General features: G+C 50.7%; 1 protein-coding gene across 1 annotated transcript; it reads right to left on the bottom strand.

Moving 5' to 3' along the window:
* Nucleotides 1-4,726: 4,726 nt before the first annotated feature.
* MFSD2B (MFSD2 lysolipid transporter B, sphingolipid) lies at nt 4,727-18,267 on the bottom strand. Its single transcript, XM_014866420.3, has 14 exons — nt 17,930-18,267; nt 14,831-14,956; nt 13,611-13,735; nt 12,896-13,019; nt 12,463-12,541; nt 12,256-12,386; nt 9,722-9,812; nt 9,486-9,607; nt 8,937-9,020; nt 8,575-8,655; nt 8,222-8,331; nt 7,706-7,849; nt 7,109-7,285; nt 4,727-5,947 (listed from the first exon to the last, which is right to left on the bottom strand). The coding sequence occupies exons 1-14, from the start codon at nt 18,242-18,244 to the stop codon at nt 5,923-5,925; spliced, it is 1,734 nt and encodes a 577-aa protein (XP_014721906.2). The 5' UTR covers nt 18,245-18,267; the 3' UTR covers nt 4,727-5,922.
* Between the last annotated feature and the right edge of the window lie 1,899 nt (nt 18,268-20,166).

A 20,166-nucleotide genomic window follows, 5' to 3' on the forward strand; every position in this document is an offset into this window, starting at 1 on the left:
TGTGGCTGTTGCGAGTGTTTTGATGGTATTTTCTTTGTGATTAGTGCTGGTATAGAAAAATGTTCTTGATTTTATGCATGTGTATATTGTCTCTGTATTTCTTCTTCTAGTGGATAGTCCGGAATGTAAATTATTTATTTCTTTACAACAGATGTGATTCCATGACACCTCTCATACAAAAGATGTTTCCTTGGCCTCTGCTAGTATTGTAGTCATTGGAACAATAGAACATAATCCAGTATCTGCTGACTTTGGAGACAGAGAAGAGCTAAATTCTTTAAATTATTGTTTAATGTTGTATTGAGAATATTTTGGGCAAGGAAAGACATTATTTACAAATCCCATTTTGTGCCCAAATTTTTCTAAATATCGTACTGGTATTATTTGATACATGCAATAGATATAAAGTATAGGAAGGCTTAATAATTCAATGAACCACCTATCACCTAATATAAGAACCAGAACATTACTTGAAACCATCCGGGCTCCCTGTGTGTCCCTCCTGGGTTCTTCTCTGCAGGTAACTGCAGCCGAGAGGGAGCTAATCTCTTGATTGTTGTAATTATCGTTTCTTCATTCCTTTTTTTTTTTTTTTAAAGGGAGTTTCACCACAACCACGTATACACATTGGCCTCAACAATATAATGTTTATTTTCCCTTGTTTTTGAGCTTTATACAACAGTATTATATTGTATATGGTCTTCTGCGACTTGCTTTTTTTCACTCAATATTATCTTTAACATTCATACTTACATGTGTACATTCTATTACTTTCACTGTTTTGATTTATCAGAATTTATCTGTTTTCCTGCTGTGCACATTTGGATTGTTCCCCCATTTTATTTTTGCAATTATAAACAGTATTGCTTTGAATGTTCTTGTTACATGTCTCCTGATGCAGGCGTTTGAAAAGTCTCCCTGCGGTCTCTTACCTAGGTATGGAATTGCCGGAGCACAGCGTGTGTGTAAATTGAGATTACTTTCCAAGGTGGTTGTGTCAGTCTTCACTCCCAGCAGCAGTGTCTCAGAGCTCCTATAGCTCTTCCAGGCTCCAGGCTTCTCAATCTACAACACTTTAGTAGTTTTCAGTGGCTTCTCATTGTGATCCTAATTTTTACTTTCAGACCATCATGAGCCTCAGCATCTTTCATTTGTTTATTGGCCGTTCCACTTTTCTCTTTTGCAGAATGTCTGTTCATGCCTTTTGTCCAAATTTCTATTGGGTTGTCTTTTTCTGGTTGAGTTGTAGAGACTCCATATATTCTAGATGTCACTAATATATGTGGCTAGAATCTTCACCCAATTTGTGACTTGTCTTTTCCCTTTCTTTATGGTGTGATTTGTTGACCAAACATTGTTAATTTTAATGAAGTCATATTTAGCAATCTTGCCTTTTATGAAAGTTTTGTCTTTCACATTTGTTTCTTTAATCAGCATTCTGTCGGGTACTTGAGGGGGACCCTCTTAGCTCTCCTGAGTTCTGTCTCTGTGTAGCTCACTCCTCTCCAGTATTCTGTCCTTGGAACTCTAGCCACTTTGGTCTCTCCAAACTCATCTTCGCAACTTAGGGAGTCCTCTGGGCTCCACATGGTTCTCTTTACTGTCATCTGGAAACTCTCAAGGCCATAAGATGGAGCAGTTGTAAGATTAATCTCGTTTTGTCCCATCTCTCAGAGATCACTCCTCATTGCCTGATGCCCAGTGTCTTGAAAACTGTTGTTTCATGTATTCTGTCCAGTTTTTTTGTTGTTTTAGCCAGGAGGCTAGATCTGGTCTCTACTACTCCATCATGGCCAGAAGCAGAAGTCTTTCCACATCTTGTTGATTTATTCCTAGGTACTTTATATTTTTTGTTGCAACTCTTAATATCTTTTAAAAATTGTTATATACCAGTTGCTGGCATACAAAAATGCAATCTGTTTTTGTTAATTTTATATCCAACTACCTTGCTGTACCCATTAATTCTAATAATTTATCTGTAGATTCTTTTGGATTTTCTATGTAGGCAATCATATCACTTACAGAATGACAATTTTGTTTCTTCCTTCCTAAATCTTATACTCTTTTTTCCACTGGCTAGATCCCTTGATGAAGTGTTGAATAGAAGTAGTGATAGTGGGTATCCTTGCCTATTCCTGATTTTAAAGGGACTATTTCATCATTAATACTGATGTTTGTGAGGCTGGCCTGGTGGCATGGTAGTTAAGTTCACACGTTCCACTTTGGGGGCCCAGGGTTCGCCGGTTCGGATCCCGGGTGCGGACATGGCACTGCTTGGCAAGCCATGCTGTGGTAGGCGTCCCACATATAAAGTAGAGGAAGATGGGCACAATGTTAGCTCAGGGCCAGTCTTCCTCAGCAAAAAGAGGAGGATTGGCAGCCTATGTTAGCTCAGGGCTAATCTTCCTCAAAATAAATAAATAAATAAATAAATAAAAATAATGATGTTTGCTATCAGTTTTTGGTAGATATCCTTTCTCAGGTTTAAAAAGTTCCTTTTCTTCTTGGTTTGTTAAGTACTTTTATGAATGGGTGTTAGATTTTTATCAAATGATTCTGTCTGTTGAGATTATAATTTTTTTTCCTCCTTTACTCTGTTAATGTGGTAAATCTCACTTGATAGATTTTTCTAACGTTAAACAAACTTTGGATTCTTGGAATAAACCCAGTATGTTCATGATGCATTTATTTTTTCAGATATGGTCGGAGTCAGTTTGCCAATACTTCATTTCAGATTCTTGCTTCTATGTTCATGAGTAAGATTAGCCTGTGAATTTCCTTTCTTTTTTACTTCGCTTGTCTGGTTTTGGTATCAAGCTTATTCTAGGCTGATAACAATGAGTTGCAGAATATGCCTTTTTCTGTTCACTCGAAGAGTTTCCGTAAGATAGGAATGATCCTCAATAGGAAGTTTGATAGAACTTGGTATAATCATTTGGGTCTGGTGTTTTATTTGTGAGAATGTTTTTAAATATGTATTTCATTCCCTTAACATTTGTGGTACCATTTAGGATTTCTATATATTTACACCCACATCCATATATACTCAGTTCTGTTATAATGCTTGTTTTGAAAACAAACTTGTCCCAACACAATTGCATATTAGGGAACAATTAGAGCATGACATGAACTTCCTGTTGCTCTGGCACCAGTTTTGTCCTTAGGAAACCCTGGGTGAACACAGCAAACTGGACCCAGCTGTAGTGACTCGCATAGGAATACACAAGCATGCACGCATGCGCACCTCACACATCTCGCAAGCAGCTATGTCAGTTCACCGTGTGTGCTCTGAGCCACACCCATCCGTATCTGCTGTTACAACTTTTGTCCACGTTCAGACTTCTAACATTTGCTAGTGACCCACCAGCTGCAATCCTTTCTTTCTGTTGCATAATCCACACTCAGTGTATATGGGGATGGGGCAGTGGAGTGAATGGGGGAGAAAGGAAACTAAGAAGACACCAAATTTTTGGTTTTGGTGATGGATAAATGCTAATATAATTTACTAAAAATGCAGGAGGCAGAACATGTGTGGGGAGAAGCTGGTGAGTTCCACTTTGGACGTCTGGTGTTTTAACTGCGTGAAGAAGACTCAGCTGGGCATCCGATCTTCAGCTCTGGGGATCTGAAGGTCAGCAGAGAGCTCAGGGTTAGATGTAGAGTGGCTGGTGTGTAGGTGGTGATAGGGAAGGTCACACGTCCCTGGGAAGCCTGAGATGACTATGGCGAATCAAAGGAAGAAGAAACAAAGGAAAAGACAGAAAATGAACGGTCAGAGATGGAGGAGGAGAGCCAGTAGGGTGGTGACATGCAAGCCCAGGGAGGGTAGGATTTTGAAAAGGAGTGCTCAGCATTAATGGCTACCAGTCCCTCAGGGTTTCCTTGTTCAGGTATTGTTTCACTTAATCCTCAAAGCCATCCCGAGGTGCAGGTGGCAGTGTACACGTTTCTTTCAAAAAAGAAACAGAGGCTCAGATTTGTTACACAAGTTGAGTAATCACACATGTAAAAGATGAAAGTGGGGGGCTGGCCCCGTGGCCGAGTGGTTAAGTTTGCGCGCTCCGCTGCAGGCGGCCCAGTGTTTTCGTTGGTTCGAATCCTGGGCGCGGACATGGCACTGCTCATCGAACCACACTGAGGTAGCGTCCCACATGCCACAACTAGAAGGACCCACAATGAGGAATATACAACTATGTACCAGGGGGCTTTGGAGAAAAAAAGGAAAAAAATAAAATCTTAAAAAAAAAGATGAAAGTGGGGCTGACCTCGTGGCCCAGTGGTTAAGTTAGCGCAGTCTGCTTCAGTGGCCCAGGGTTTCGCCATTTCGAATCCAGGGCATGGACATGGCACTGCTCATCAAGCCATGCTGAGGCAGTGTCCCATATGCTACAACTAGAAGGACCCACAACCAAAAATACACAACTATGTACTGGAGGGCTTTGGGAGAAAAAGGAAAAATCAAATCTTTAAAAAAAAAAAAAAAAAAATGAAAGCAACATACAAACTCCAATCTCCCTTTTTCCGATGCTGGAGTTCACCTTGCCAGGCCACACCGCCTCCTCCATGGGGAGGAAGAGGCCAGGTTTACTGGGTTAAGGAAGGAAAGGCAGGTGAGCGCAAGGAGACGAGGCTATGGTGGCAGCTGGTGGGGGAGAAGAGAAAGCTAAAAGAACAAGGAAAGGCTGTTTTGTTTGTTTTACGATGAGGGCAATATGAACATACACTTGCTCGTTCAGCAAACGTTTATTCACATTGAACATTTACTTCTGGGCTCTGAGGATATAACGGTAAAAGTCGAAGTCCCTGACAGAGCAGAGCCTGTCCGAGTGTGAGTCCTGCACCTAAGAGGCAGCCAGAAGTCTTCAGAGGAAGTGGAAGGGGACCTAGCCCTAGGCGCTGGGCTCAGGACAGCGGACCCCATGGAAGAGGCAGAACTGGGAGCCAGGGAGAAATGCAGGGGGCAGGTCTGCACCTCCTGGCCCCCCTTTAGGTGTCCGGGCTCCTCTAGGACAAGTTGTTGGGGCATCAGGGCCCCCACGGGTTCCCCGGCTCCTCCGCAGGCTGGGACCCACGTGAGCCGCCGTGGCCCGCTGCCCTGCACCATGCTAGAGTCTCAACTTTTGGTCTCTTCCAAAGGAAAAAAGGAACCCGCCTCTCACACGGCCTCTAGAAAACTGTGCTTCCTATGCTTTTATAAAATAAAATTTGAGAAAAATATTTCCACAAAAATAACTTTTGTTCATAAAAATGATTGATCTTTGGTGGCTCGATATCCACAAGTAGTCTGTGTCCACTTCTAGAAATAGAATGTCATCAACTTAAGAAGGGGAAGGCTTAGGAGATGCCTCTCATACCCCACTCGGTCTTCCCACTCCCACGGCTGTCCCATTCGCTCCCTCTGGGGTCCATCTGTCTGTGTCTCTCCTAACTGGACACCCGCAGCAGGTCCATGTGTCCCCACTCCGCTCGTTCACGTGGCATCTGTCAGCCTCTCTCTCAGATGTCCACTGCAGCATCAGGAGAAACAAGAGCTCCGTGTGTCGAGCCTGTCAGGTGAGCAGGTTGTCGGGGCCGGTGCTCCCACAGGAAGTCCGCAGGCCAGGCTGGTAGGGGCTTCGTTTTTCCAGGAATAGTTGCTGCTGGGACACTTTCCCAACAGGTCAAAGGTTGCCTGGAGCTGGGTAGTCGGGGGCACAGGCCTATCTGAGATGGTCTGTGGGCAACAGGCAAGAAATGACAGATGGGGGTCCTGGAGCCCAGGCCAGTCCCTTCAGGAGATGTCACTGAAGACTCCATATCCCAGGGAAAAAGATGGGCACGTGTAAACTGCAAAGCAGAGGTGCTAAAGGGCCGAGAAGGAGGGGGCCTTCGAGCCCAGAAGATGCTGGCTCCTGCTGCTCCGGCTCACAGAAGTCTCAAACTTCAAGCAAGGCTGTAGCTGGTACTCCTGTAGGAGGGGAAGAAGTCGAAGAGAAGGATGAGCATGGAGTGGGGTCTCTGTCCTGCCACAGACCATGGAAGTGTCAGTGGCTGTTCCTTGTCTTCCTAGCAACTCTTCCCCTTACAACCTGTGAATAAAGCCACACCCCTGTTTCTCCAGGACCCATCAGGCACTTCCCCAGCCGTGTGTCATTCCCCGAGGGTAATGAAGGATCTCAGTGTTACTTGGCTGGAGTCTGAGGCCATTCACACTGAACAGTGAGGGACCAGGATGATGCCACTTCCTGTCTACCCTGTGGTCCTCTGTATGTAATGTGCTTGTATCTCTAAGTGCGTGAGCATCTGCAAAAATGTGGGCACGTGCTCATGAAAGTCTGCGGCACCAGACGTTGTTACTGCAGGACCTGCTTGGCCTCGGCTCTATGCTGGGCTTTTGGGGCACAAAAATGAATAAAACACAGCCCCAGCCTTCAGAGTCCCCACAGTCTCCTGGGAAAGCCAGTCAGTGAGCAGATCGTCCCCATGCAGTGAGATCCATACTCCAGAAGGGGGAAGGACAAGGTCCAGAGAGCTGCTCAGGGCAGCCTGTTGGGGGAAGGGTGGAAGACGACCCCCAGGTTTCGGCTCCCAGGCTGGAGGATAGTGCCATTCACTGAGACAGGACACGGGGAGGAGCCGATTGAGGGAAGAAGATGAGTTCAGTTTGTGGCTCATTAAGATTGTCTGCCATGCTTGTGGGACATCAGGTGGAGATGTCCATATGCGAGCCAGACCTATAGATCTGGAACTTGAAGAAAGTCTGGCGGGGAGGGGCAGCTTCCAAAGTCACCAGGCACAGAGTGTTCGAGGTCAAGCAAATAGATGAGGATCCTGGGGTTATGGAGAGCAAAAGGAACGGGTCAAGAAGGAAGCCCTCCCACATCACTACTCAACAGGTAATCGAAGGAAGGAGACTGGGCAGCGTCAGCCAGAGTAGTAGAAGAAAATCCAGGAGAAGATGGCATCACTGAAGCTAAGGAAAGAGCCTCCAAAGGCAGAACAGTTCAACTGTGTAAACAGCACAGGGAGACCTGCCACTGCTTAGTCAACCCCACAGCAGTGCACGTCGGTGTGCCTCCCTGGGTGTTGGTGGCCCTGCTGTGTGTACCTTTGTGCAAGGGGTGCCCACCTCTGAAAGTGCAGCTGGCGAGAGGTGTCCTGGCTTGGCACTTTTAGAGTGGGGCCGACCATGAGGATGCAGAGACCAATGAGGATCATGCAGGTGGGCACAGCACCGATGAGGACCTTGAGGGTCACCACCACCTGCTCTGCCTGCTGGCAGGCTCCTGCCTCATACCCCGCAAACCTGGAGAAACACCAACCCATGCATCCAGCTCAGATCCGACCGAGCACGGCTTCCTGGGGGAGGGGTCCCGGATCCCCCATTCCCACACTACCCTGAACCTTGGATTCATTTCCTGGCCACATCAGCCTAACTATGGTGGAAGAGAGTTTTGAGGGAATGGCTGGCCAGGGAGGAATTCAGAGAGAACTGAGAATGTGGGGAGCTGAGGTTTCAGAATGGGTACAGCCTCCAAGAAAGGCCCCTCTCAGTCACGTGCACAGAGAAACCTGGGGCAGGTGGTTCCACCACACTCTCCAAAGAGCAGAGCTTGGATCCTAAACTCATGGGTGGCCCCTGGCTAGCTCGGGTGGAGGATTCTGCCCTCTTCTTCCCACTCCATTAGTCTTTTGTGCCTCTGGTACAGCCAGCTCTGGGACTCACTCCAGACTGAGAGTGGAGATGCCTAGGGCACTTGCGCCTGAAAGCTTGGTGAAGAAGACATAGGATGAGTAGAAGATGGTCTCCAGGCCTGGGCCGGGCTGATGCTGCCGCTGGAAGTCATCCACTACATCTGGAAGCATGGACCTGGGGGCGGGGCCTGCAGAATTATCCCTTTATCCCCTTGATAGCCACCAGCCTGTGAACTTTCTGAGGACAGAGACCAAATCAGATTCATCCCTGGGTCCCTGCTGTCCAGGACCAGGACTGGCCCGCATAAAGCCAATATGTGTGCTTGAACGCTCCCCATCACACACTGCTATCCACCATTCTTGCCATCCGGTGCTCTTTTAGGAGGGCTACATGGATGGAGCTAGTGGCCTCCATCTGCATTTGGGAGCTCCCCTCCCCAACACAGGCTGGGCACAGGGCTCTGAGACAACAGGTTGATGTGAAAGAGGGCATACCCATCAGGAAGGACGTGAAGCTCCCATACCCCCTTCCCCTCACCCAGCTTACCAGGGTAGCAGCAAGGATACAGCAATGCTCACGCCAGATCCAAAGGCCACAACGTATGCCACGGGTGCTGTGGGTACCGCAGCCAACAGGATTGCAAAAGGCACCATCACCTGGGGAGACAGACACACCAGTTGCTCCTTCCACCTGCCCCCACGCCTGCTCTTTCATTCACACACTCACTGGTCTTTACCAATGACACCCCCACCCCTCCATGCCTGGTCCTATACTAGGCACTGAAGACACAAGTGAATACAGATCCACCCCTGCTGGCTCCCAGAAGGCTCAGGCTCCGAGGTCACCTCCCTGCCACCTCCCCAGCAGCCACCTCAGGCCTTGCTTCCTGCCTCACTTACACAGACCCCGAAGGCTGACATCCTCTTCCCAAATCGCTGTAGAACCCACTCCCACAGTGGGGTGCTCAGCACAGCCGAGACCTGCGAGCAGAGGAATCCTCAGCCAGGCTGTCTGCCAGCGCCTTCACCCAGGTTCTCAAAGCCCTGGCTTTTAGGTGGGACGCCCTACCTTGATCTTGCCCCCCGGTTGGAACCAGTGGCTATGAACTTTATGACCCTGGCCCAATTCCACCCCAATTCCACAGCAGAGTCCAGAATGTTGACCATCAGAACTCTAGCCACACATGTCATGTCAAGGACCACACATGTCCCCAACTCAGGCCCCCGAGTGACCTTGCCTGTGCCACCCCAGGCCCTCTCACCAGGATGGTCAGCACCAGGCCCTGGATGTGGTCATGTAGCCGGGAGGCGTGTGTACAGAACAAGACCAGGTAGTTCTGCTCCACCTGAGGAGGCAGACAGGAAGTGGGCATGCACAGGGAGTGGCAGGAACTTGGAAGTCCAGGGCAAGGCCTAGGTCTCAAGTCTGGCCTCCCCTTTGGGACTTCAAATTCCAGTTGCTGTTGCCATTATGCAGTCCCCTCCCCCACCAAGGACACTTATCCCTGACACAGGTATACACCATTCCCAGTCCACCCTCCCCTTGCACAGCTAGGATGTGGGGTGGACTTTCCACCCTAGACACTGTCAGCTTCCTAGCCTGGGCCCTGACACTCCCCAATTCCACAAGCTCTGTCTAGGTTTCTCTCCCCCTAGCACCAGCCTCTCCGGGCCACGTGCCAGGCACTGGTTTCTCCCTATTAAAACTCCAGCCTAACTGGGGTGCGGTGGGGCCCACAGACTGAACCTGAACCTACTCAGGGTCAATATGGCTGGAGCTAAGCCATTGGGGATGGCCTGGCCAGAGGTACCTGGACAGCTGCTGAGATGAACAGGAAAGAGATCACCAGCTTCAGGTAGGGCGGGTGCCGGACAGTGAGGCCCAGCCCAGCCAGGAAGCTCAGGCCCTGGCTGGAGGCTGGGGCAGAGGGGTCTGCAACACAGGAGGGTGGCATCTTGGCTTGGCAGAGTTCAAAACCAAAGCCCAGGCCCAAGGGGAACCCCGCCCCCAGCTTCTGCTTCCCACACTCTGACCGCAACCCCCTACCTGCTTGTTCCTTCACCCCTAGGTAGAGCAAACCACTGCACACAGGGTAGGTCACAGCAACCACCGCGGCTGCAATGGAGTAGAGACGAGTCTGTGGGACAGGACAGAACTGGGGTGGGGGTGATGTCTCCAACCCATGGAGGTGGGGACACCCAGGGGCAGGGCAGGAGTACCTCTCAATGCAAGCAGAGGGACCCTCGGCCCACCCCCAGGGATGCTGGGTGCCCCTCCTCTCAATCACCCAGCAGGAGAGGTGGATCTAAGAGCCCAACCTGGTCCTTCCGCGGACCCTGTGCCTCCTGCACACATCCCTGCCACCCTCAAGGGGTCTAGGCTCTCTCTCTCTCTCTCTCCCTCTCATTTTTTTAAGCAAACATTCGCTGCTGCTGACTTCTGCATGCCAGACCCTGAGGTTCAATGATGAACAATTGACCCCTGTGCATCCACAAGAAGGGGCTCTGAGTGCGAGAGGAAGACAGATCCATGAGCAGACAGTTATGGCACAGTGTGACGACGACACAGAGAAACGTCTAAACAGAAGCAGTGCTGTCTATCCTTCAGGGGAAGAGACACATGTAATAAAACCCACACAAAGACACGCATAGGAGTAACAGTCCCCCACTTCAGGACAGAGGCTTCCTCTGGGGAGGGGAGGAAGAGGGAGATGGGCAGGGCTTCACCGGGGTGCGTCCCCCACAGTGGCACAGGGCCCCACGTTCAGAAGTGCCCTGCATTTGGAGCTTAATGCTCTGCTGTCTCTGTCTTGAAATTTTGATGATTTTATCTTTGAATTTGTGTTTTTTAAGTCAAGTCAATGGGAAAACAGAGCTGGAGCCACCAAGAGGCACCTGAACACTTCATACCTTGGCTCACACAAGGCTCTGCCTCCTCGGAGTAGCTTCTCACCTCCTGCTCCCCCCTTCTCTGTACACCAGGCCTACCCGTCCCCAACCCAAGGCCACCGCCCTCCATCCCACCCTCACCCAGAGTGACCCGGTAGCTTTGAGGAGGGGGTTTGTAGAGGCATGAGTGGGACCTGGCCACGGGCACAGAGAGGGTGGGTCCAGGAGGGCAAGGCCAGCGGGGGCCCCAGGCTGGCAGCACGCGATGGGTTCTGAGGGCAACCGGGGGGGGCTCTCACCCACTGCGACCCAGGCAATCTCTGGGTTGGGGCCGTGGGCCATGGGAAGGGGACACTGACTTCCCCACTCTCTCTGGGGCCCTGCATTTTCATTTTGCACTGGACACGGGCAAAGCCTGTAGCTGGCCCTGCAGACGGGTCTGGGGATAGGTACACAGGACTTCACTGTAATGTTTTCTTAAGTGGGTGGTGGGCCATGGGTATTGGTGGTATTATTCTCATACCATTGATTCTCAAATGTTGGTGGGGGTTAGAATCCCCTGGAGGGATTCAAATGTTCAAATGTTGGAGGGGGTTCAAATACATATTGCTGGGCCCCATCCCCAGAATTTGTGAATTGGTAGGTCTGGGGTGGGGCCTAAGAATTTGCATTCCTGACAAGTTCCCAGCTGATGCAGATGCTACTGGTCCCAGGACCACACTTTGAGAACCACAGCTCTATACCTTTTCGCAAATCTGAGATATTTATTAATTTAGAAACTAGTAAAGAAACAAGAATGCCAACACAGAAGGGTGCAGAGAACACTGAGGACAGGCTCAAAATTCCAAGCCTAGGGAGGGGCAGCCTGTGCCGGGTCTGAAGGTGAGGGCCGCCCATGTTGGAACTCCTGTACGGTGTCACCTTGACTGTGCTGGGGGAATGGCTGGAGGCAGGGCCACTACGTAGGGGGCAGATGCAGTAGCTGGGGCAGCAGGAGAGAAGATGGGGGCAGAGGCCCAGATGTGGCAGTACCATGCAGAGCAGTGCACTGACTCCAGAAGATATTTGGCCTAAAACATGGACAGGATTTGGTAATAGGTTGGAGTGGAGGGTTGAGAGAAAGGGAGGAAGAAAAGATGCCTCCTAGTGTTCTGGGGGACAGTGATGTCATTTGCTCAAGGAAAAGGGGGGAAAATAGAAGATGAATTTGGTGGATGAAACAGACGCATGTCCCCCTAACTGCTGAAGAGGCATCTGCTTTGAGGGGAGAGAAAGGGGTGCTGCTCCAGACTTCCCTTCTCTCTCACACTGGGGGTGAGGGGCGCCTGTTCAGGGCTGGGTAGGACAGGTCATAGGAGGGGCTTTACCCAGAGCTCCGCAAGGACACCAGACCCTCCCGCTGCCCGGTCCCCTGCCCCTGCCTGCGGCCCTTCCTCAGCCCCGTCCCTTCTCTGGAGGCCGCCTGCTCCCTGCAGAGGGCCTGTGACCCGCTGCTTTACTCAGGTTTAGAAAGCACCCAGGCGGAGGAGCAGGGTTGGAGGGAGGACGTGGGGACCTCGGCTCAGCGGGAGGAGCAGGGAAGGAATGAGAGGCGCAGAGCGCAGAGCTGCGCCCCCAAACGACGGCGAGGAGACCTGGGGAGGAGGCCCCAGAAGAGGGGGTCCTGGCGGGTCAGGGCCGCAGGGCACTCACCGCGTCGGGGGAGATGGCCCCCGGCCCGGGGAGCGCGGCGTCCTCGCACCTGTGAGGTCCGTGGGCACCCGACACGATGAGTCCGTGGACAGCGGCTCCCATCAGCGTCCCCGCCATCTCCATGGTCATCCCTGGGGCAGAAGGGAGCACGATGAGCAGCATGCGGCCCCGGCAGCCGCCGCCCGCCCGCCGCCCGCCGGCACTCACGGTACGCGGTGGCCGAGTCCCGCTCCCTCGGGCTGGGGGTCAGGAGCATGGTCAGCGCCGTGTAGGGCACCTGGAAGAACTGGGGCGCCCGGGCGGGGCTTAGGATGGCTCCCTCCGCCCGGAACGCCCCCAGGGCCCTGCGGCTTCCAGAGGCTAAGGCCCGCAGCCTTCCTGTCCCCACCCTGGCACCGCGCCAGGCTGGCACATCCCTCTGATCCCCTCAAGCCCGGAGCTAGGAGTTGAGGGGTACCCAGCCCAGAGACCAGGGGGTGAGAGGAGCGAATGGTAGATTGCCAGGCACTGGCGAGCAGGTGTGGTCAGTGGGCTCCTCCAGGACACCTACCATTGCCACACACACACACTGCAGAGTGGCCACTGGACAACAGTGGGGTTCCAGGAGTCCAGACCCAGGAAGGGGGGCCCACCTGCTTACCGTGGCCAGGGCCTGGAACAGGCAGTAGAAGGTCGTGTACCAGAGGCCTCGAAGACTGGTGAAGGGGGGCAGGAACCACAGGAAGAAGTAGGCCAAGGCGATGAAGGGCACGCAGCCCAGGACCCTGTGGAAGCGCAGAGGAGGTGGAGCTCCCCCAGCACCAGGATGGGGATGAAAAGGGGGCCTGGAGCAACCTCAGCCCTCTGGGCGTAAGCCCTCTGCCCCTGGAGAAGCCCTGGGCTGGGGCTGGCAGGGCAGGAGCCATGGAGGGGAAGAAGTGACTGACGGGATGTGGAGGTAGCTGAGGGTGGGGTGGGGGCCATTCATTGCAGGAGACTGGCTGAGGCCCTCGGGTGTTCAGTGGTGCCATTCCCTGTATCAAGGACCCTGGAGCACAAGCAAGTGGTTTCTCCTCTGTGAGACCCTGCAAGCCCTCCAGCCCACCCCGGTCACACTTACGTCCCTGGCCAGGCCTAGGAGTCTTGGAGGCTTTGTCCAGCCCTGTGCCATCTGGGGAGGGAGAATCCCCAAGAATGTCTCTGAACTGCTGCCTGACTTAGTCTGACCTAGTCCCCTTCCCAGTCCCCTACTGTCCACTCTTGTCCCCTGACCATCCAAGGGTTTTCCACTAAGAAGCAGGGCTGTGACAAACACAGTGACCTCAGGCCAGGGGTGGGTGTCAGAATAGGATCCTAAGGACCGTGGGGCTGCTCACCAGGGCATGAGTCGTCCAGACCCTGTCCTCCTGCTTCTGTTGATGAAGAACCCAGCCACGGGGTCAGCAGCTGCCCCAGACACCTTCCCTCCAAACAGGAGAAGTGACACCTGGGCAGCAGGGATCTGAAAGGGACAGGGAAGGGGAAAGCCAAGGCCTGGCAGAGTCAGAGTCCAGGCCTGCTTGCCCCTCAGGAGAGAGATCTGGAAAGTTGGCTGGGTGCAGAGCCACAGGGTAAAGGTCTAGGGGCCTCCTCCCAGGGACACTCATCCAGAAGGCTCTCAGGGCACATCTGAACCAGTGAAGAAGGGGCGGGGGAGGGAGCTGACGGGGCACACGGGCACAGTCCCACTGTCACTCAAGCCCTGTCACTCTTGGAGAAGACTTGAGGGACCCTCATGCGGGGGGGCTCAGTGCAAGAAGGACGCACCTAGGCTGACGGTCAGAGGGAGACGTTTTGTTTCACAATGAAAATGTTTTATTGATTTTTCTGATGACATAAATGATGCACTCATTATGAAAACACTCAAACAGTACGGAAAATATCGAGCAAAGCCCATGCACAATCCCGTCATCCTGAGACAACTGTAAGAGGTGTTCTGACAATCCTTTCATGCGTTTATGGGCAATTTATAATTTTACATAAATGTAACCATATCGGTGTCATTGTAAAAGGTCACGAATACCTTATTAAAAAATTATTTTTTGCTTATCCTCTATCCTCCACTATTCCCTCCTACAGCCGGCATTAACAGCCTGGTATATATCCTTCTGTAATTTTCTCCATGCTCATTTCTAATCATGGACAGACACATACACACATACAGTCATGCACATACATATTTGGGGCATGTCTTTGATTTGCTGAAATGGGATCATTTTATATACTCTTCTCTAAAACTAACTTTTCTCTCTTGATAGTGCATCGTGGAAACCCCTCCAAGTCAACTGGTACAGCTCTCACCCATTCTTCTGAATGGCTACATAATAGTCCATTATATGGATGCAGCACAAGTTATTATCCAACTGCTTCTCTATTGTTTCCTGTTTTTCCACTACAAACAGCCTGTAAAAAACATCCTTGAGGAGGTTGCCCTCAATACCATTTGGCTTTTTGTCAGGCTTAAGTCAGACGTGCTATCTATCAAGGATGGTGGGGTGGAAGGACCAGACACCAAGGAAGATGGGAATGGGCATCCTGGGCTGCTGCCCACACTCACCTGTGCCACATCCAGCAGGAAGAGCTGCAGGTAAAAGGCTGTGGCGCTGGAGGCCACCTGGTTGGGGACCCCGCCAAGGCCATAGCACAGTTTTGTACAGAATGAGAGGCGACCAGCTCTGCTGTCCTGGGGGAGACACGGGAGTTAAGCCCTCACCCGACAAATACACGACAGCTCCCCATCCCCTCACTTCCATAAGCATCCTGAGATCCCTATGTCTTGAGGGCTTTTCTAGCGACCTCTCAGTCCTAATTTGCCCCAATCGTCTTAAAGGGAAGTGAGACAAAAAAGGAAAAAAAAATCTAAACCATGACCTCTAAATGTTTCTAGGGGAAGTTCTTCCTTATCTTGTGCCCTCAGTGCTTCCTGCTGCAGTATTCTATTTTCTGAGCCAGCAAGCCAGGGCCAACTGGGCATCAGGAGATGGGGGCTTGGGCCCTTTCTTTGCCACTAACTCCCTGTGTGACCTTGAATAAATCACTTTTTCTCTCTAAGCCGTCAAATGGAATAGTCCCTCCAACTTCGCAGGCTTGATTAGATGAGCAAATGAGGCGAGGCCTCTGGGAGCTGACCGTTAAACACGCAGGACTTTTGCAAGCCAGCTGTTGAACTGCTGGCAGCCTGAAATCAGGCATGGTAAGAGTATTTACACCACTGAAATCAGCAAACATCACAAATCAGAGCTTTTGTTCTTTCTTTCTTCCCTAGAGAGACTGTTTACCAGCCCACCAATGAAATGAACCAATGTCGCTGACCCCCAAATGTAGATATATCACAAGGCCTAAGCTATTCAGCCAACTCCAGACTGGAATATTCGACTGCCCACTCACAGCCCCACATGGTTGCCTAACAGGCATTTCAGCTTAGCATGGCCAAAACACAGCTCCCGACTTCCTTCCCATTGTCTAAACCAGCTTCTAACCCTGTTGTCCCCAGTGCATAAATGGCCCTGGGTCCACTCAGGAGCTCAGGCCACAAGCCTGGGGGCCACCCATGAGTCCTCGTCCCAATCCTCCATCAGTGAGAGCCTCCGAAGTGGCTTCCCTGCTTCTGCTCTCGTTCCCTCCTCTCGACTCTCTGTCCAGCAGCCAAAGCAATCTTTTCCTAACATAAGTCAGACCGTGTCTCCTCTCTGCTTAAAACTCTCCAACAACTTACCATTACAGTTTGAATAACACTCAAACCCTTACCATAGAGCCTACGGGAGCCCACCCAATCGCTCCCCACTCTCTTTTCTACCTCACTTCAGACAGTTCTCCTCAACCATGGTAGCCTGCTTCCTATTCCTCCAAATGACCATGACTGTCTCTGCCTCAGAGCCTTTGCATTTCCTGTTCCTTCTGTCTGGAAGGTTCTTTCTCCAGGTCTTTGCAGAGCTGACTCCTTGTCATTCAGGTCTACACCTAAATGTCATCTCCTCCAAGAGGCCTTCCCTGACCACCCAAGTCCCTCTCTCAATTGTACTTACTACCTGCTATGTTCTCATTTATTTCCTGCCTCTCTCCACCAGAATATAAGCTCTCTGAGAGCATGAACCATAGCTTTTATTCACCACTGTGTCCCCAGTACCTAGAACAATGCTTGGCACAGAGCAGATGCTCAATATATATTTATTGAAGGAATAAATGCCATGAAGACACTGGGTAAAGTGCTATTTCTTCAAAAGATGCTGGGACTCCTTCCTTCTCATCCTTCGCTCAGGAGTAGGGGGGGAGTGGAGACAACTCTGGCCTCACCCACTTTGGTATCTTGCAGGACACCCCAAACGGGCTCTTTTGAAGGGAAGGTCTTTCCAGATATGGGTTTATCACATCCTTTGCACACTCTTCCTACCCACAGAAGAAAACCGCACATGAGGTGGGCTGTGGTCTACTTTTCTGACATTTGTGTGAACATTATTTCAACTTCCAGAAAACTTTAACAAGAGGCACACTCCAACATGACAGCCCTTCCTCCAACCCCATAATGGGATACTTATTTCCCCTTAAACACACCTAGCAAGCTTCTGGCACATAGAGGGCACTCAAAAGATAGAAAACAAACTCCAGCTGAAACGAAGTGTATGATGCAATCTTGGAATCTTTGCCTACCTGTCAACTGAGTACAAGTTTTAGAATTAGACAAACCTGGCTTCAAATTCTGCGGCTGCCATTTCTAGCTGTGTGACCCAAGGCAAGGTACTTAAGATAGCTGAGTTTCAGCTTCCTCATTTGTAAAAAAGGGTGATACACCTCAGGGCTGTTAGGAGAATTAAATGCTGGTGCTTCATTGGCAATGTTAGTTTTCCCTCTTGCCATTAATCTCACGCCAAATTTCTAAATTTCACTGGGAAATGCGAGTCCCCAGGGAGCCCCCTTTTCTCAGTTTCTTTGTTGTGGGCCACAAGCCTTTGCTCTGAGGAGCCTGAAAGGAAGCACTGAGTCAACATAGGGGATTGAGGTGGTGAAGCGAAGCCACCGACAACGAACGCCTTCACTGGGAGCGGGGTGGACTTTCGCATCAGCAGAAAGCTCGGAGGTCCTAACTCCTCGCCAGCACAGCCACCCTTGCCGGCACGCACCCCAGCCCCATCACCCCTGGTTGCCACGTGCCCTCTACCCTCACTCCTGGCCTGGTTGCCAGGAAGGACATCTCGGGACAGTCCCCCTGGTGCCTGGACCATGCCGGGGTTTGAGAGGGTGGCTAGGCCCACACCACCTGCCTGGAGACTGGGGCAGCCTCCTCCCGCACAGCTGGAAGTCCTACCGGCCCAGCGTTCAGGAGACCTTTGGAAAGACCCGGAGTATGGTGGCCAAAAGCCCTAGACGGGGACTCAGGAGACCAGAGACTGGCCCCGGTCCTGCCTGACTAGGTGAATGGATCCAGCACGTTCCTTCACTTGTCCAGGACTCAGCCTCCTATTCTCTCTGGGGCTCGCGAATATCCTCCGCTCTCAGCGCAGGCAGTTCAAAAGCTCGAAGGCTGGCCCGAGGAGGCCGCCGCGCTGCCCCCGGCTGGACAGGGCCCTGCAGCCCCTCGGCCGCGGCCCCGCGCAGGAGCCCAGCGCCCGTCTCTCCGCCCGGCTCAGCCCCAGCTCCCCTCGCCCCCCCGGGCGCTCACCGAGCCGGGCTCCGAGGGGTGCGCTCCCGGCTGGGGCGCCGGCGCCTCCACGGCCGGGTCCGGGGTCCCTCCGGGGGACGCCGCCATCGCGCGCAGCAGCTCCGACTGCGGCCGGGCCCTTCGGAGTTCGCGGCCGGGCCCTTCGGAGTTCCCGCCCGGCCGGCTGCGCGGAGAGGGCGGCTCCCGGGCCGGGGGCGCGGCCGGGCGAGGGCGGGCCAGAGGGCGCCCCCGGACCGCGGGCACCGCTCCGCAACCGGGGACCCGCGAAGCGCGCGGCTGGGTCTCCCCAAAGGGGAAAACGCCGAGCGCCCACATTCGCTGGAGGGAAAGGCCAGGAAGTCCCTGAGGACCGTTTTCCTCGGGGCATGTCCCCGAGGGAGCGAGCGCCAGCCCCGGTCGGCGATAAACTGTCTTGGGTGAAAGTCGGCAAATAAACTTATTTGAAAAACGAAGCAACAGAATTGACTTGTTTAGACGAAGTTACGGCTGAATAGGCTTACAACCTGCAAAATTTGATGTTGGATGCCTGAAACACTTTCCAGCCTCACGGAGATGATGGGTATAGCCAAGTAACAGTTCTGGCCAGTGAATGAAAGCAGACTGGGCATGCAATTTCCCAGCAAGCTCCCTAGAAGGAGAGGGTCACACTGTACACAAAACTTAACTGAAAATGCATCACAGACCTAAGTGTAAAGGCTAAAACTTCTATAAAACTCTTCAAACAATTGTTTCTCAGGAAACCACAAGCACAAGTTGGACTATATCTAAATGAAAAATTTTGTGCAGCAAACCATCCCACAAGTGAAAAGACAACCCACAGAATGGGAGAAAATATCTGCAAATCAGAAGGACTTCTATTGGAATATAACTCTCACAACTCAACAGTAGAAAGACAACCCAATTTAAAAATGGGCAAAGAATTTCAATAGATTTCTCCAAAGACAGACAAATGGACAATAAGCACATGAAAAGATGCTCAAGTCATTAGAGAAATACAAAACCACAAGATGCCACTCCATTAGGATGGCTATAATTAAGAAGACTGACAATAATAAGCACTGGGGAGGATGTGGAGAAATGAGACATTGCTGGTGGGCATGTAACCTGGTGCATTTGGAAATGGTTTGGAAAACTTGGGCAGTTCTTCAGAAAGTGAAACATGGAATTAGCATATGACCCAGGAATTCCACTCCTAAGTATGTACCCTAGAGAAATGAAAACACATTCACACAAAAACTTGGAAACAAATATTCGTCGCAATACTGCTTATAATAGCCAAAAAGTGGAAACAACCCAAATGTCCATCAACTGACGGATAAATAAAACATGCTAGGTGCATCCATACAAGGGACTACTATTTGACAATAAAAATGACATAGATGAAACTTGAAAACATTAAGTGGAAAGTCACCAGTCACAAAAGACCACATATTGTATGATTCTATTTATATGAAATGTTCAGAATAAATTCATAGATTGTAGAACTGCAGCTGCCTAGAACGGAGGGTGGAGAATGATCGCTAAGGTATAGGGTTTCTTTCAGAGGGGATGAAAATGTTTTAAAACTAGATTGTGGTGATGGTTGCAGAATCCTGTGAATATACTAAAAATCACTGAATTGTCCACTTTAAACAGGTGAATTCTAAGGTATGTAAATTACATCTTGACAAAGTTTCTTGTTTTTGTGTTTTTAAAGGAAAGAGGTGTGCTGCTTCCTACTGGTTGAAATGCAAAGATGATGGCTGATGCCAGCACAGCTATCCTGAGATCTCTAGTTAACTCATGCTGAGGTTGGCAGATTAACAACACAAGAGTCTGATGACTTCATGAAGTTGATCTACCAGCCCTAAACAGCTTCCCCGCAAACTTTTGCACAGGAAATAAATAAAATCTTATTTTGTAAGCCACCATTATTGTGGATTGTGTCACAGCTAAATATAATCCTCAAGTATACACTATCCAGTCTAAAGCAAGTCATTCTATTTTCTAAGCCTCAATTCTTGAAAATTGAGGTTGACAATGAATGTAATTGACACATTAGTTTCAGGTATACAATGTAATGATTTGATACTTGTGTATATTGTGAAATATGCCTCAATTCTCTAATCTACAAAATGGGTACCCTGTTTCCTTGATTGCAGCCCTACCAATGGTGGATAATTGGATTATGCATGTGCTAGATATTTAACTTCTTGGAAACCAAACATAAGCTCAAGCTGCAGTTTTTTTGGATAATC

This window comes from Equus asinus, chromosome 6 (assembly GCF_041296235.1).
Source record: "Equus asinus isolate D_3611 breed Donkey chromosome 6, EquAss-T2T_v2, whole genome shotgun sequence".
Lineage (NCBI taxonomy): Eukaryota > Metazoa > Chordata > Mammalia > Perissodactyla > Equidae > Equus > Equus asinus.